Source organism: Plectropomus leopardus, chromosome 17 (genome assembly GCF_008729295.1).
Source record: "Plectropomus leopardus isolate mb chromosome 17, YSFRI_Pleo_2.0, whole genome shotgun sequence".
NCBI classification, from domain to species: Eukaryota; Metazoa; Chordata; class Actinopteri; order Perciformes; family Serranidae; genus Plectropomus; species Plectropomus leopardus.
Window position 1 is genome coordinate 12,318,100 of NC_056479.1, and position 18,671 is coordinate 12,336,770.

The window sequence follows — 18,671 nt, forward strand, 5'->3', positions numbered from 1 at the left end:
CTTCACCTGACTTCCACATCGACCTGGCCTCACGTGAACTACTGTAAAATGACAAAAACAAATGTAACCCAATGCAAGTTGAGCTGGGTTAAATGACGCCAGTGTAGTGAGAATGTATTCATGGGAAAGTGGGGCAAAGTTTCTTTTTCCTCTTGGTTCATCTGCACCTGCTGGGTTAACACGTTTCCTTGACCTTGAACACACTTGAACTCACTGTGCTATCTTCCACCTCTATGCTACCTTATTTTACTCATCATGTACCCACCGCTTACACATTATGCCCAACAGTTACCATGTTCATCTTCCACTCTGTCTTCCACCTCAGCTTCTGTTGCTGTCATGCACAGGAAGTCACTCTTCTGCTTTTGTGCTTTTGTGGTTTCTGTCTGCGTTACATAGTGTGTCACACTCCCTTCTCCTTCCTCTCACACACAGCCCTGTGTACTCACTTACAAGAGGAGTTTTCGGTCAACAAGTGTAGAGAATAGCAAGCGGCACTTGGGTGGGTCTTTCCTAACAGCCCAGCAGGCCACAACAAGGTTTGTTACCTTATTCTCAGAGGTACTTGTATACAGAGAGAGAGGCAGGTTGATGAGAGGACAGGCATGAGGCCGAACTACCTTTTTTCATTACTCACCCTGTCCTCAGGACAAAGGCGGATTCAGTAGACCCGGAGGCTTGATGTTGCACTCATCAAAGGCCCAAAGACTTGGTTTGATTTAGGCCTGCTTCTTGTTTTCATTTGGAGTGAGCACGTTTTCTCACTCTGTTTTGGAATACACCGATTTTTCAGGAGAAAGGGTTTGTGTAAAGCTTTCCTCCTGGATTACTTGTGGAGATTAGTGATGGGGAATGCGGCTGCAGGGGGCTTGGAGCAGGAACCGGCTGAGGGACGAGAGGCCAGGAACTCAGTCGGAGGAGCTTCAGGAATGAGTGACCCCACTCCAACCTTGCAGAAGAAGCAGCCGGCTCCCCCCAAGCTGCCCATGCCCCCAGAGGAGGAGCTGGAGGAGCGCTTCAATGTGGTGCTGGTGAGTGGCTGTACAGGAGAAAAGAAGGCACACACCTTTAGTGCACATGAAAACAGATGTAATCAGCTATGGCTTTGTAGTAGATGCTAAATGTAAAGGCAAGGAGAATTATGCAGGTTTATGACTAAGAGGCACAGAAAAATAGCACGTTTTTATTAGTAGCAAGTGTTCTGAGCCCTGTTTTCAACACAAGCTCTGTGACTGATTTATGCTGCCATAGACTATTTCAGCTTAGTACAGACTGGATATGATGAATTTGTTGCTTCACATACTGTTATCGTATCTAGATCTAGAGGACCATTTGTCTGCTGGGTTCAGAGAGCCAAATGTTACAAAATATCTGCTTCAAATGTGATCTAGCAAAGATTTTGCCCAATCATATTCTGTTCAAAGGTCATAAACATCCTCTCCGTTAAAAGCAAGGATGAAAACGATTGTGTCAAGAAGAGCCCGGATTCACTGAAGTACTTCTTTACTTCAGTGTTAAATTTGAAAATGTCAGAAACAGTGTGATTAGTGCATGCTCAAGCGGCTGGCCTCAAGGGGAAGTTGAGCAACATATTTACATGAGCGAGACCATAAGACCGGAAAGCATCTGTTCCACCACTCTTTCAACAGTCTTAAAAGTTGAAACACATAAAAGCCCCATGATGAATACTTCAAGCGTTTGAGACATCACTAATAATAACACATTAAAACCTTTTGTTTAGTGTCAGAAATGCTGAGGCACTTAAGTCGTTGACTATTTTTGCAAGTGAAATAAACAACAAAATAGAATTTGTTAAAGTTTAATTTCTTGTGTTAATGAGCTTTAAAAGTGAACTGAAGACAAATAAGTATATATACTGTGAAGTCAAACTGACACGCTGCAGTCTGCACTTACTCTATTAACAGCAACAAGAAGTTCTATAAGCCTGACGGCCTCAACACTTTATCTAAAGGTTTACATCTAAGCGGGCTTAATATAGCCTGTGGTTATAACTTTGCTCTCTGCTCAATGGTGATGAAAAAATCTATCCCACCTTTAAATTTTTATGATGCTCCATGTGAGTGTAACATCATGGGTTAATGGGATGGTGCAAAATCCATAACTGTTCAGATACTCTGCAGATGTATAAATAATGAGCAAAGAGAGACTGGAGCATTAAATAAGATCCAATAAAGAGAAAACCATCTCTACTGTAACTGTAAATCAGTGTACCTGTGCTTAATATAAAACAGTGAAGCACAATTCACAAAAAATTGCTTACAAGAACAGTTGGGAAGTTGTTTCCTCTTCCAAGTATGGAGAATGAAAGCAATATTAAAATATCCACTTTACTTTGGGAGGTAGACATTTGTAACCTGTTTGAGAAACTTTTTTTGTAATGAAGAATGGAAGAAAGCAAAACTTTTTTTGCCATTAACAATTAATGCATTTGTTGCAGCTGACATTTAAACAACAAAAAATTCGCAAATCAAAAATGCCAATATCTATCCAAATAACTTATCTCAAAATTACTGAAAAAGTTAAGGAATTCTTCAAAGCCCGATGATCGCAGAATAATCAGAACTGACCATATGAAAACATAAACCCTTTCCTTATGTTAAAATTCATTGTGATATTTCATGTGAAAGTAATTTTAAGAACAGAAATGTCATTGTATGAAAAGACATGAAGTTTGGCTTTAGGGTTAATTATTTCATATTTTTCTCAGAAACAGTGGCCTGTGCCCTCACAGGCACTTCATGAAAGTATGACCTCACTTCCTCTTTTAGCAAAAAACTTTGAATGTAAACTTCAGGAAGACGCCGTACCCGTCTTCTTATTTTGAGAATTCAGGACTTAAGATTATCATAACTGACTAAAGAAAGAAAACAAGAAGTGCATGACATTGTTTCTAAAGTTTGGAAATTTATACTCATGTAAGTTCATGCATGTGCACATGTGCACAAATGCTCGTGAGGTTTTTTTTAAACTTTTTTTTGTAAGTGTGACAACACCAAAACCCACAATGAGACCCCTCCCTTACCCCACCAAGGATGAAGCGCCAGCTCCCCAGCAGCAAAGCAACCGTCCATTTCCGTTTTTGCTTCTCTTTGTTTTATTTTTTTGAGTTGTGAAAAAGAAACTTCAACACCCAGCATCAACTGAAAAAAACGAGTAAAACGTCACTGTTTGGAGGCCTTGACTCTGGTGTGTAACCTGTGATAGGGCTGGTGTAAAAGTCTTGTGAATGTGAAGGAAAACTGTTCAAGTTAACTTAGAGTTGAACATAAATAAGGATGTAAACATTTACTCATTGAACAAAAAAAGCTGTTGAACTCTGGAATTTAAGGCTTGTATTTGCACAGCAGTGATCAAGGATCATTCTTGCTCAAATTAATTTCAAAGTATTTTGCCTTTTAATAACATTTATGTCTTTTTTTTTTCCTCCAAACTCCCCAATCAGGTTCTGAATCATTCATAAGACTTTATTTAGGTGACTTAAATCAGTCAGCTCTTTTGAATGCCATTTGAATGCGGAATTAACCTTTTTGTCGGGCATCTAAAACTTGATGTTGAGGGCGATACCTAAAAGTGAAAGTTTTTGGGCAATATGTCAACTCTTCATGATTGAGTCAACCTGCAGGAGTTGTGGAGGTGGGGGGGGTCCTAATCTATGTAAAACTCTACATACAGTTAAGAGGAATACAGAAATATGATGTTGAGAAAGGTATGAGATAAGATAAAAGTTCAATCTTGTTAGAAATAATTGCCACGTCTACATTTGCACTTTGATCATATAAATAAAAAAGTAAAGAAACAAACAAATAATGGTCATTAGTGTGGTGGGTTTTTCTAATTTTAAAGGTTGCACTATAGCAGTAAATTTGACGTTATCATTATCAGACCTTCAAACGCTCAAAAATGTCTTAGTTATGATCACAAATATTTCTGCTCTAAAGTGCCCACTGACAACCATCAATACATACACGTAAACACTGAGTCATTCGTGTTTCCGGCAGGTAGTTAACACCCTTCTGTTTTACCCAGAAGTGCATTTGTGGTTTGGTTGATTTGAATATTGTTGCAAAAGCAGGAAAGAGGAGGTAATTACAACATTCAATACAGGGTTCCTACAGTTTAAGGCAAGTTAGATGTAAGACTTGTTCAGAGTTTTTAATGCCAATCAGAATTTAATTAAAGACCACCTTTACAATAACCAAAATTGAAGAAAAAAACATGAACTGACATCAGTAATCAGGGTAAGGACATTTCTGCCCATATGTTCCATAGTGGAGACAAGAGAACAAGAAAAAAAATACCTGGAGTTTTTGGCAGGTTTTCTTGGTTACTTTGTTGTTTTTCACTCTGCATGCAGGATTCAACAACCTTAATTTGCATCGTGCCAAGTTTATAAAAACCTTGTGCATAAAATATAACAAACTTCATAGGAATTGCCTTCTACAAATTTCACCAATGAAGGACATAATCTTGGTCAGTCTAAATAGCTTAGCCACTTAATTGAACTTTTACTTCTCCATGTTTTGTAGTTATGAGAAAGGCATCCAGTAAATAATTTCTGAAAAAATGAAAAAATGTAGCATTCTTTAAAACTTTTGAAAGATTGACTAAAGACATCTGAATACCAATTAAGGCATTATTTTTAGATTAATGAATTCAGTTTTTAAGACTTTTTAAGGACCCGGTAACCCTGTTAAAATCATGTGCTGAATGACACTGGAAATGTTAAGAAGATTTGCAGGACAGAAAACGTGACAAATATGAAATTAGGATTTCTTCACCCAGAGTCATATACTTGCATATAAGATGTGTTTGATCTCTTTAGATTCTTTAGATTTAAAAAGCCTTTCTTTCATTCTCCTTTTTCAGAGCTACATGAACTTGCCTCCAGACAAACTGAAGCTGTTGAGCCAGTACGACAATGAGAAGAAGTGGGAGTTAGTCTGTGATCAAGTAAGACCTTTTTTTCCCCACTAATGATGAGCTTGTTTCACAGTTAACCTCCAAAATACACGTCATCACACTGAGCAGATTCTGACACCTGTATCCTCACTGGGACAGAGGTGACATGAAGTACATAAAATACCCAACGTGGATCTGTGGTAGAGAGCAGAGAGCAGAATGAAAACCTTGCAGCACAGTTTCTGTGGTGGCAACTGATGGCGTCGGCATGGAAACAGAGAGCGGTTTGTGTCTGTTGTGTTAACTAGCAAAGGCAATAACAGCTTCAGATACTGTGTGTGCTGGTAAATGTGTCTCCAGTCCAGTTATCTTTCAGGAGTTGTTAATAAAATGAACTCAGTCAAACTCAGCTTATGAATTTTTCCTCACCAGGAGCGTTTCCAGGTGAAGAGCCCCCCCGTCCATCTACCTGGCTAAGATCAAGAGCTTCTACCAGGATCAGGGAGGGGTGGCACGCAGGGTCAGTGAGAAACATCACCCTCCCTTCATATTTGCCACGTTTGATTTTCTATCTGTGAATGATGTCTTGGTTCTAACCTCTTCTGTTTCCTTAGCTGAAGAAAAGGATTCAAGATGCCACCCAGGTCCTGAAAGATTTGGAGATTTCTCTTCGCACCAATCACATCGGGTGAGCTTGATAAGTTGGGTCAGGCCCTGCTTAATGTTTATTTGATTAGCTGATGTGAAATGTTATTTTACTTTTATCCATATAAATATTTTTGCTCATATTTTTCATGTGATGTCAATGTGTTTTTATGTTACTGTTTAACATTTTTGACTTGTTTTTAGTTTGTCCTGTCTGTAAAAGCCCTTTGTAAGGCTGGGCAAGTTTATTCATAAAGCACATTTTGACAACAAGGCAATTCAAAGTGCTTTACATAAAACATCAAACGCACTGAGACAAAGTGCAAAAGAAACACATTATAAAATGACACTTGAATAGAATTTAAAACATCATTAGTAGCTGGAGAATAGAACATATTAACAAGACTAATAAGGGACAGGGCAGTGTGAGAAATAAATATTTGATTTAATAAAAAAGCAGCCGCAAGAAGCATGATTTAATAATTCCCAACAGGGTTTTGTTTAAAACAAATCAACAAATAAAGTTCAATTGTGTGCAGGTGCCTCTGCATGCATGTGGATGTTACAAATGAAACAAGGTTAACCGGTAAAAAGAATTGTTCCAAAGCATTTTTAGTGGTCAAAAATGCTGCAGAGTACCTGTAAGATAAATGCTGAGGAAACGAATTTTCCAACTATTGTTGCCATTATTGATTAATGGTCAGTTTGAGTTCAATGAGCATTCAACTATTTTGTTATTGCTAAATGTCAGGCCCTGTTTCCAAAAGCCAGCATTACAGGAATATTGTTATGCTTAAAATGTAGTGAAACAGTTGCACATAGTGTCAGCAGACTTGCACAGTAAGGACAGTTATAACATTGACTATTTAAAGTTTGCTAGCACTGGTCATCATAAGCTGCTGGTCACACCAGACCAAGTAAGACTAAAATAAAATTAAAAAAAAAAAAAAACACCTGTGATAAATTGAGCAACAGTGTGCTTCATTGCAATAAATTCAGCATTTCCTTTGTAAGAGCAAGATTGTGTTATTTCTTCTAAGTGACATACTCTTGTTTTAAAGGCTCCATATTGCGAAAAGTCAGATTTCCTCATTTTTTAAATGCTATATGGATAATGTGAAAGTATCAAAATGCTCAATCCACAGAGAAATGCACACAGTCAATATCCAGGAATCTATGCCTTTAAACAAGTCGATACAAAATATTAGACCTTTAAGTCTCATCTGAGTGCAGAATCTGTAATATTTCATTTAAAAATATTTCTGTCTTTCAGTGTTTCACCCCTCATTCTTTATTTTGCTTTGGCTCTTTTTGTAGATGGGCTCAAGAGTTTCTCAATGAGCAGAATAAAGGTTTGGATGTACTGGTGGAATACCTGTCCCATGCACAAAGTGACGTCTCGTGAGTATCAGCAGGGTGTGAAAGACTCTCCAAAATTGATAATGCCCTTAATTAAGCTATTTTATCAATGTCATGATGTTTAATTTATATATACTTTGTAGGTTTGATGTGGAGAGTGTTGAAAATGGGGGTACCTTGTCAGAAAGAGGAAAACCAGCAGAGAGGTCGATGGAAGACTTGACCAAGAGCTCCAGCGGCTCTCACTCACATGGGGTGACCAGAGCTGCTCGGGCACTGACTGTAAGGTAAGAAGCATAAATAATTATTGTGGCATAGCAGCTGTAAGAAACAGAGACGTTCTATTATATATGATGATAAAGTCCACTCCACATCTTGAATTCTTATATGGAGGTACTTTGGGCTTATATAGTTACACATACAAGCTAAAAATAGCATCATGAAAGGCAGAAGTGGTGTGATGGTGGCATATCGTATTGACACAGAGATGACCAGATGCCATGTCTTTGTTTTTGATGTTTTTTTTTGCAAGTCACCTCTTTTGCATATTTAGGTTTACATCTATAAAATCTCCATTTTTAATATAAATGCTTTCATAAATAGTGACAGCCCTGATGAATTTATCATCCACAGAAGGTTTTAATGTTTGTAAAAAAGAAAACGAAGAGAGCTGCAGGTTTAATGTCTTTTAAATTAATCAATATGCCTTTATTTTTTATTGTAGCACCCTGTTTTTGCTGCCCTTCTTATCCAATTTCACGTCCATCTTATTGCTAGACAGCAGTTCCTCTCAAAACACATTCCAGACATTCCAACCATGACAAATACCTCCATTTCTCACATCATCAGTTATTTAAATCATTTGCTCATTTGTTGAGTATTTAAATCTTTATTTTCCTCTCCACCTGATGCCACAATTTCAGCCGTCAGACAGACAGGGGATGGCCAAAACATTGCAGGAAGTCTTGTTATAATTAGCTGACTATTCTGGGTCTCATCTTGAACCCATGTGCAAATATAGCAGCTTCTCTTCATTTCTCTTGCAGAATTCATTCATGTGTCTGCACACTTTTTCTCCATCTACAGAATAAGCTCCACTCTGGGGAACAAGATGCATAAGAAGTCCCAGGCATCCAACCAGAGAGATGATGTACATGTATGCATAATGTGTCTGCGAGCCATCATGAACTACCAGGTGGAGCATTAGCATACTCATGCTTCTTTTGCAGTTCAAAACAGCCACTTGTTTCAAAGTCAGTCATAAAAACATGCTCTTATAGCAAGTTTTTTGGTTTTTTTTTGCCTGCGGGCTGACATAAATCCACTTTTTCCCACTGCTCTTTCACTGCTCTTGTTGGAAGTAAAATACAATTTTAAATCAAACTAAAATGCTTATTTTTTACAGCGTAGTTTCTCTTTAACCAAACACAAACACTTTTCCTGCATCTCTTGGGGAGCAGATATTAATGCTTCCTCCTGCTTTCAGTCTGGTTTTAACCTGGTGATGACTCACCCGCGTTGTGTGAACGAGATCACCCTCAGCCTCAACAGCAGGAATCCCAGGTGAGTGCATTTGAGTGAGACAAAAAAGTGTGTTTTATCGATATGCCTGTAACAATATCTAACCCCTAATGTGCTGCGACAGGACCAAAGCCCTTGTGCTGGAGTTGTTAGCTGCAGTGTGTCTCGTCAGAGGAGGACATGACATCATTCTGTCAGCTTTCGACAACTTCAAGGAGGTAAAATCAGTTTTATTAGTAGTAATCTACTCGACTGCAATGACCTCATTTGACTTTGACTGTTGCTTGATCAGTGTTCCAGACTTCCCCTCATCAATTATTAGTCATCTTATGAATGGCACAGTCCCCCCTCACATGCACTGTGGTTATAATTTTAGCACATATAGAGCAGTCATGCATGTGTGCGTAATTCTAAATGCAAGCACAGTTCAAGTTCAAGGAATACACCCTATTTGTGTGGCTGAGATCAACTACTAAATGTAACTTGTCAAAACATTTTGCATTGTTGCCTTCCCTTATGCCCCCCTGTGGGCAACAATTAAAATGCACATTCAGATAAGTTTTTGTTTTTTTCACAGGTGAGCAAAGAAAAGAATCGCTTTGAAAAGTTGATGGAGTACTTCATCAGTGATGACAGCAACATCGACTTCATGGTAGGTCTACAAATGTTTTAAGTCCAAAGCGACTTTTATATTGTCTATGTTCTGAGAATTCACTGACATTGTGTCTTTCCTCAGGTGGCTTGCATGCAGTTCATAAACATTGTGGTCCACTCAGTGGAGAACATGAACTTCCGAGTTCATCTACAGTTCGAGTTCACTCACCTCGGATTAGACAAGTATCTCGGGGTGAGTATTCATGATGATCTCAGTGGTCATGGGTCGGTGTAAACGACGTGTGAAGCATTTAGCAGCCAACAGCCAGATATTCTCCTCAGGAGTTGGTAGACCAAAAACAGAGCTGAAAGAGAATGAACTGACATTTATCAGATGGACGCAAACATAACTCCAAATAACTGCTTGTGTTGCTCCATGACTTCATGTATAAATAAGCAACTGTTTCCTAACAAGTTTGCTATATCTACTTAAAAGTCCAGTTTGTAGGATTTAGTAGTGTTATTCTATTTAATACAGGCGAAAAAGAAAAACAAACGCATAACACTCAAAACATTATGACAACCTAACAATATCACCTCACAAAAAGGGGGGAAAATTAATGAAAAAAGTGCATAAATAAAAAAGGAGCCCTTTAGTAAATGCCACTTTTTTATGATTGTCATTTGCTGAGTTTAATGTAACTTTTGTTGTCCTAGTGGTCAGTTCTAATGCTTGTAAAGTGCTGCAGGGATGAGGCTTTTTTTTTTTTTAAGTATGCCGACTCGGACGTTCGGCATCGCCCTGGTTCTCTCATCAAAAAGCCAATGGTATTTTTCCTTTGGATTTGGGGTTATTGTAGAAGATAAGCTCTGTGGCAAGCAAATGTTTATGATACTTACATGTTTTGTTTATCAAGATAATCTTCAAAAATTAAAACCACTTTTATTATTTTTTAAGCATAAATGCAAATGCCAAAAGTAAAAAGCTAGGCTATGAACAACCTACATCACAGTCACAGGACTTCACGTCACCACCACAATAAGACTGTAAAGCTGTGTTCGGTGTGATGATGCTTTTTAGTCTCATTTTGCTGCTTGCTAGCAATCATCTTTTAAGATGTGTAAAGTCTTAAAAGTTTGCGTGTGGGGTATATATTGATGTATTTTATGTTGTGAAACAAAACATGAAAATCTCTTCAGCTTGTTATAACCAGACTCTATTTCATGCATTTAAAATGACCAGATTGATCAATACTAATACTAATAAGTAAATGAAAATGTTTGTTTATCAGACTTTTGCTGACACTTAAATATATATATTCAAATATGTCACATACATTTCTGAAATCTTTCTTTTGTAAATCTTTATTTAAAAGTTAACCTGAATCAGTCCCCGCTACATGTATTTTTTACAATTAAACATGGATCATATTATTCTATACCATATTTATACATGATTAATATATGTCCTTGTGTGTTAGAATCTGAAACAAACAGAGAGTGAAAAGCTGCTGGTACAGATTCAGGCCTACCTGGACAATGTGTTGGATGTCGGAGCCCTCCTGGAGGATGCTGAGAGCAGAGGAGGGGTATTGGAGCATGTGGATGAACTGCAGCACCATAATGTACAGGTCAGACACAAATGAAGAAACAGGAGTCTCTGTGAACAATAAGAGGCTTTGACATTGAAGTGTTAACAGTGTTGTATGTGTTGCAGCTGAGCACCCGGCTTCAGGAGATTGAGAATCAGACGGCAGAGAAAATACTGGAACTTGAAACTCAGCTCATGCAGGCCACCAAGGAGACCGAGCTGCTCAAAGTAAGTGCTGCACCATGGCGTGTATAATGTTTAACAGGATCAATTAGCCGAGCAAGTTGTGCCATTCTCATAGCGAATGGTTATAATGAGGTCAAAAGAGTGGCAGTCTGCTTTATTTTAATAATCTTAATATGAAAGTAAAATCTAATTATCTTCAATAAAAATAAGAAATATAAGAGTGTTTGCACTTGTCAAATAAATCTGTAAATGACCTTGCAATTTAGCCATCAGCTCTGGAGAATGTTAGTCTCTCAGTGGTTCTGTTCGTCCAGACTAGAAAATCTCAACAATTACTTGACAAACTGGCATGAAATTTAGTGGAGACAATCATGGTTCTATGAGGATGAATACTAATAACAATGGTGATCCCCTCACTTTTCCTCCAGTGCCAGCATCAGGTTGACATTTTTGGTTTAGCGCAGTGGTTCCCAGCTGGTCCAGCCACAGGGTCCAGATTTCTCCTCAGTCATTAGTTCAAGGTTCACACAGTTAAATATATTTAGCGCCATAATTGCATTTGGCCATGTCATCGAACTAGTTCGGTGTCTGTTAAAAAGTAGCTGTCTGTTATTCACTCACTCAACAGCAGGAAACAGCACATATAAAATAAAAAATAATAATATAAAAGCTCTGTGCTGGAAATTCACTGTACTTAAGTGGGTTTATAAAGTTGATACGTTCACAAGTCACTTGCAGTCCATTCAGAATGGACCTGCTACCCCTTTTTGGACCGCGACCCACCAGTTGGGAACCACTGGTTTAGAGTGAATAACAGTCTTTTTTGTATTGGTGATTCTCTAACTTTTCATCTAGCATCACTACAAGATCAAAATTTTATTTAATCCATTACTTAGGCTTTTTTACCAAATTACTGCAAAACTAATGATATTAACTTTGCATTTGTGCTGATTAGCAAATGTTAGCATGCTAACATGCTAAGCATTACTCACTAAACACTTGCATGCTAGCATTGTCTTTGTGAGCAAGCCGACATTAACTCTCAAAGCACCTCTGTACAGCCTCACAAAGCCACTACTTTAACTGTAGACTTGTAGTCTTGTTTAAAAATATATCTGCTTTAAAGCCTGAAGACTGTGTTTCAAATGTTCTTTGTGGAGATAAATTGTGGCTTTATATCTGCATTTGTTGTTAACAGCAAAGCCTGCGAGAGTCCTGTTCCCAGGTCAGCACATTGCAACAGAGAGAACGGGAGCGTGAGCTGGACAGGGAGAGGGAGAAAGACAGGGAGCGTCTGAGCGGCTCCACCCCTCAGACATCTTCAGAGTTGGAGCAGAAGATCCAGGAGCTGCAGGACAAAGGGCTGATCCAACTGGGACGTAGTGCCTCTGGAGGCCTGGACATCCAGGTTGTACCCGTCACAGTGGTCGAATACGTCCAAGCCCCAGCCTCCCAGCCTGGTGCTCCGAGCTCTGTCATTGATTCTGCCGCCCCACTGTCCAGCATTCCTGGCTCTGTTCCTTCCCCGCCTCCTCCCCCATCTCCTCCAGGTGGTCCAGCGATGGTTGTCCCTCCTCCTCCACCTCCACCTCCTCTTGGAGGCTGTGGGGCTGTGCCGTCACCTCCTCCTCCACCCCCTTCTGCTCCAGGAGCAGGTCCACCACCTCCTCCACCCCCACCTGGCCCCCCTCCTCCTCCTCATCTGCCTGGTGCTGGACCCCCACCTCCACCTCACCTCCCCCACTGGTGCTGGACCCCCACCTCCACCTCCCCCACCTGGTGCTGGACCCCCACCTCCACCTCCGCCACCTGGTGCTGGACCTCCACCTCCCCCACCTTGTGGTGGACCTCTGCCTCCTCCTGGAGCACCAAACTCTGGTAATAAGGTTGACAGAAGAATGTGAAAAGCACAAGCTGTCACAACTTCAAAGAAAACAGTAAAGATCTACATTTAAAAAAAAAATCATTTATCTTCATTTTGTTTCCTCAGGTGTAAAGACCAAGAAGACCATCCAGACCAAGTTCAGGATGCCGCTGTTAAACTGGCAGGCCTTAAAATCAAACCAGGTGACAGGCACCGTCTTCAACGACCTGGATGATGAGCAGGTCTTAGAGGTAAGAAGATACATCCTCTACTGTTTTGCACTTGAGCTTCACAGTTTATCCTGTCAGAAAACTGCAGTGTGAAAACATACTTTTCTATCCTTACCTTCTCATTGTCCTGTCTCAACCTCTAATTCTGTTTATATCAGGAGTTGAACATGGATATTTTTGAGGAACAGTTTAAGACAAGGGCACAGGGTAATCCAACAGGGCTGTCCAATATCAAGAAGAAGGAGGTCCAGAAAGCCCCCAGCAAGACATCCTTGATTGACCCCAACAGGGCCAAGAATCTGGCCATTACTTTACGCAAGGGGGGAATGAACCCATCTGCTATCTGCACTGCTATAGAGACGTACGTGCTTAATGGACTATCTGTTGCATTGTTGACATTTCTGAGCTATCCTCCTCTCTCTCTCACATACACTAACTGGTGTGACCTTCACTACTCTTTTGTACAGGTATGACCAGCAGTCTTTGTCCATAGACCTTCTGGAATTACTCGAGCCCTTCATACCAACAGATTATGAGTTGAAGTTGCTGGTAAATTATGAGAAGGATGGCAGGCCTCTGGAGGAGCTTACCAACGAGGACCAATTTATTTTCCGCTTTGGGAAGATTCCTCGTCTGAAGCAGCGTATAAGCACTCTCACTTTCATGGGCAACTTCCCAGATACTGTCAAACGCCTGCAGCCGGTCAGTTTGTCAAATGCATCATTTCTTGGACTGAAAGAGATTTAAGCTCTTGATATTGTATTGATTTTGTTTTCACTTCTCCACAGCAACTGAACTCCATCATTGCTGCATCCATGTCCATCAAGTCTTCAACCAAACTGAAGAAGATTTTAGAAGTAAGTCAAATAGAATACAATTTGCTGATGTACAACTTGCTCCAAATGTTTGATTTTGCATAAGTCATCTCATGTGTTCTTCTTCAGATTATTCTCGCCTTTGGCAACTATATGAACAGCAGTAAGAGGGGTGCAGCATACGGTTTTCGGCTGCAGAGTCTGGACCTTGTAAGTAGCATAACTTTAAAAAACAACAACGTTCTTTCTTTCATAAATCAAAAGCTTAATCAATAAGCAGTAAAATGAATCTTTTATTAATTCAATACACTTATGTTTTTACCATTACAGCTAGGGCTGAGTAGCAAACTCGGTGCTTTGAAAGGTACCAACCAAATAACATCAGTACTAACAAGTACCTATTCATGTCAAATCCAATGGGACCAAATGTCGATAGCTGATAGTGCATCTGGGTGAAATTGACAGATTTAGACAATAGGTGGTTGGAAATGCTGCAAAACACCTTAAAGCCTGGAAGCCAGCAAATGAGCTCTGAGGCTGGTAACAAAGCTCCACAGAGCCGCAGGGTTCAAGTTCAGACTGGGGACAGAAGCGCCCCTGAGCTGGGAAGCTACAGAAAGACCTCCGCTCTATTGGCTTTACTGCAAGCCAAAGCTGTTGCAGCAGCACCAATCTGCTGATTATTAAGGCACCTGGCCAATTGTCCTGTCAATATTATTGTATTAATTTGTTGTTACAGAGAAAGTAAAAAATGGTACAGTTGGGTACCAGTATCCAATTCCAGGCACTGGAACTGGTACCATTATCAGTTCAAAGGTGAACGGTATCCCACCCAAGTTACAGCCTCATCTGGTTTGGAATGACCATTAGCAAAATGGAAACTAATGTTAATGAACTTAAGATAGATTTACCATTACTCCATAACTGTCACTAGTTACTAGTCTTGATTTAAGAAAACTGGAATAACCAAATCAACTTTGTCAATATGTTTACTTTTCAGCTGTTGGAGACCAAGTCAACTGACCGCTCCCAGACCCTACTTCACTTCATCACCAGTATCATCCAGGAAAAATACCCCGACTTGGCCAACTTCCACACCGAGCTACACTTTGTAGACAATGCAGCCCTGGGTACATTCACACAAATGGTCAAGCTGTTCAGTTTTGTAGCTTGTGATTTGAATTGATAGCAGTACTTAACTCATTTCTGTTTCCCTGCCAGTATCTCTGGACGGCATTCTTCAGGATATCCGCTCTTTAGAACGAGGAATGGAAATGACCAAAAAGGAATTCCTGGTGCAGGATGACAGCCCGGTGTTGAAGGAATTCATCAAAAGCCACAGTGAGCAGCTGGAAACTTTGATCAAAGACAGCAAGACAGCACAGGTTAGCCCACAATTCATATCAACAATTTACATATTATTCAACACATTTACAGACATTTATACCGATCAGCCACAACATTAAAACCACTGGCAGATGACATGAATAACACTGATCATCTTGTTAAATCCAACATTCTGCTGGGAAACCTTGGTACCCTCCATTCATGTAGATGCCACTTGACACTCTAGGGTACACTCAGGTGTACTAGGTTTGCAATGGTGTTTGGTAGTGCTATCAACTGGCATCCTCTTGAATTCCAGGACCCAAGGTTTCCCAGCAGGACATTGCACCAAGCGAGATGATCAATGTTATTCACTTCATCTGTCAGTGTACATACAATCCGAGAGGTTTTTGTAATTTCTTTGCACCAAAAGTGAAAAAGAGGTTAAAAGGAGATGCGTTTCTGTTGTTAGGGTTAAAACGCAGAACAATGCTGATATAAAATTAAAAATTTGTAACTACTCAGTAATCATTTTTGGTTTCAAAAGAATGCCTTACAACATCATCTTTGAGGGTTACAAGTCTGATTTCTTTTTTTATTCTTGAAAGGGTAGTTTAAATTTAAACAAATGTAGAACAGGCATATATAAGCTTTTGCTTCTAGCAGTACATAGACTGCTGATTTTGTTCATGTAGTTTGCATTGTTTGTACTTATTGTAGTATGTGTGATGACTGAATAGAAACACTGAACTGAGCTGATGTTGTGGCTGATCGTTTATATTCGTGTATATTTTATGTTATTGTCTAACTTTACCCATCTCTGTCCAGGAAGCATACGGCTCGGTGGTGGAGTATTTCGGAGAGAACCCCAAAACCACACAGCCTTCCATGTTTTTCCCGATGTTTGGGCGCTTGATAAAGGCCTATAAGGTGAGGATGTGTGGTGGATTTCTGATAACTATCTATTACAGTTGTTGCATTGCATGTTCATTCTTTCGTCCTTGTCCTTGTGCAGACGGCACAGCAAGAGATTGAGCAGAAAAAGAAAATGGAGAGTGAGAGCGTTGAGGAAAAAGTGTCATCACCGCCGAACAAAGCTGGGGTGCAAAAGGTAAAATATTCAAGATCCTGTCTTCAGAAATTGTAATATGAAAACTGAAATATGTATTATATATTATATTGGTTTGCATCACTTTAAGGTTTTCAGAAGTACAGCCATCTAAAACAAATGTATGACTAAAACCCACCACAGTCAACTTTAAGTGGGTAGGAAATTATGAATTTACTTGATCTTGATTTCCTATGGGTTTCCAGGGGCCTATGATGCCTAAGATGCCCCAGATGGACCTGATAGCAGAGCTAAAGAAGAGGCAGGTGAAACCGCAGGTACGTGAGGGGAAGGACGGCGCCCTGGAGGACATCATCACAGGTGCGGTAACACTTTGCTTCCTGGTGGAGTCACATGGTGATACTTTAAGCAAATGTGCTGCATGTTTGATGTTTACATCCTATTAAAACCGCTCTTGCTTTGCCTCAGATTTGCGGAACACACCATTCAGACGGGCAGATGGTCGACGGCCAGCCCAGCGCCAGGACACTTGAGCTACTTCTGTTCAATTACTTTTTTTTTTTTTTTTTACAAATGTAACTGGAATCACACTCGAGTATAAAGACACGAGAAACATGTTTTGGATTGTTCTGTATATACAGTATCTCAAATTAGCCATATGGCAGTGTGTACTTTTGCCAGCATTTTAGTGTGGATTTGCTGTGTAAATAGAATTTGAAGTTGGAACTCTTGGATATTTTTAATGCAACAGTCCATGAATTTGATTACAAATCTAAAGCTAAAAAATTATTTCTGTGGCACTTCATGGCTTTATGTGCCCAAAACGTGTAATATTGTTACCTAATGAGTAATAAAACAAATCATGACGTTATTTTAAAACAGACTTACTGCATAATTTGTGTGAAAGCTTTGACATGATGCATGATGCAACATCCTCATTTTCTGTTGCTAAACACGATGGACTCAAAGCAGCAACATTCTCTTAAATTTCTATTGTATTTTCTCTTAATTTTTGTTAAGACATAAAATAAGAGAAGCACACTGCAAATTCACCAAATGTTCTTAGCCATTCAAATGCTGCTCTTACACATGTGCTCTGAACATGATATTGTTTATCAAAATAGGTAAAAAAGGGCAGGTGTTGTGCCATGTGCAAATATGGTAAAAAAAAGAGAACCAAAACCCAGCAATGACAAAACTAATGCGATGTTAAAAATGTCGTGTCAGCAGAGGGTTGCACAGTAACTGAAATGAAAAGAAAATGGTGTCAAATGAAGATAGAAGCAAAAAACTTATTGCCCAAACCTAGCGCTCAATGATGACAACTGAAAGAGGACAGGAAGAGGTCTCGCAAGTAGATAGAAGAATTGAAAAAAAAAGGACAGGTGGCACTGACAGGTGTCCAGTGAAATGTTCCACATGACAGTGATGCCTCTCAAGGTGCATCAGTTTCTGAAGACCCCAACACAATGCTTCACTGCTAGGCACATCAGGGAATCAGGCCCCCACTAGCATTGCATTTACAGACATACCAGTTAATGAAGATGTGCATGCACGAGATGCATGTTCATGTTGAAGATCTACTGTTAAAACAGCTTTAAATTCATTTAAAGAGCAGTAATTGATTTTGAAGCTGAACACTGAACTCTTAATTGGGATCAATGGACCGAAAGTATTTTATATTAGCCCATGAATTTAATAATCCAATCATAAAAAATACCCTAAAACATAACAATCCAAATTTTATTCATGATTTTCCTTTTTTTTAGACTTAAAACATATGTTGCCTTGTGTGTGGCCTAAAAAAACAACAAAAAAAATTTCTCTTCAGTATTGGTAAGATTGCTTTCAGCCACTCATACAATGTTATCTTACCTAAAAGAACAAAAATAAGAAAACATTGGTTAATCCCAGAAACCAATACATACTAACAAAATATGAACAAATTGTGGATCCGAAAACAAAAATAAGATAACATTTGTTTGTATATCGCTTCCTGCATGAAGCCCATTGTTGTCATTTTCTGACAACAGGACAACAATAACAAGTCATTATAGAGCAAGATCAGGCGTCACCACTGTACAAGAGAGCTGCACTTTATTGGACACACAATCACAGCAAATTATGTACAAAAGAAGGCAGGTTCAACTGCCAACTGTCTTCTCACAGGAAAAACACACACATTTCTCACAGAATATCATGGCATCCACACTGATAAATTAGTATCTCCAGTATCAGTAGGCTTTTAGATTTATATATTATATTATAGATCTATTTTCTGTATTATTTTTGTTCTTATATCACACTACTCTACAAATGGGAGAATCACTCTGTGGAAAGAGTACACCATCACCGGTGACGTCTCTGGTTGGGGTGCGTTCAAGCATTCTAAATCCCTCTAGACATCCAACACTTTTGTCATCATCATCGCCACAAAACATCACAGTAAGACTGAACATGCCTGTGTCACAGATACCAAAATAACGTCTCATTCTCCATGTCTGTAAACCTCTAACACAGAACCGCATATCCCTTTCTCTCTTTCTCATTT

At 39.4% G+C, this 18,671-nt stretch overlaps 1 protein-coding gene across 1 annotated transcript; it reads left to right on the forward strand.

Moving 5' to 3' along the window:
* The first annotated feature begins 421 nt into the window (after window positions 1-421).
* On the forward strand, window positions 422-16,999 carry fmnl1a (formin-like 1a). The gene is given in 27 exon segments (XM_042504264.1): window positions 422-1,031; window positions 4,888-4,971; window positions 5,353-5,373; window positions 5,375-5,440; window positions 5,535-5,608; window positions 6,883-6,966; window positions 7,068-7,211; window positions 8,011-8,119; window positions 8,411-8,487; window positions 8,570-8,663; window positions 9,023-9,097; window positions 9,182-9,292; window positions 10,521-10,670; window positions 10,757-10,858; window positions 12,015-12,548; window positions 12,550-12,694; window positions 12,807-12,931; window positions 13,069-13,271; window positions 13,378-13,612; window positions 13,699-13,767; window positions 13,855-13,935; window positions 14,726-14,855; window positions 14,947-15,110; window positions 15,880-15,981; window positions 16,067-16,162; window positions 16,366-16,480; window positions 16,589-16,999. Coding segments are annotated over 27 exon segments (3,441 nt in total). The 5' UTR covers window positions 422-845; the 3' UTR covers window positions 16,654-16,999.
* The last annotated feature ends 1,672 nt before the right edge of the window (window positions 17,000-18,671 follow it).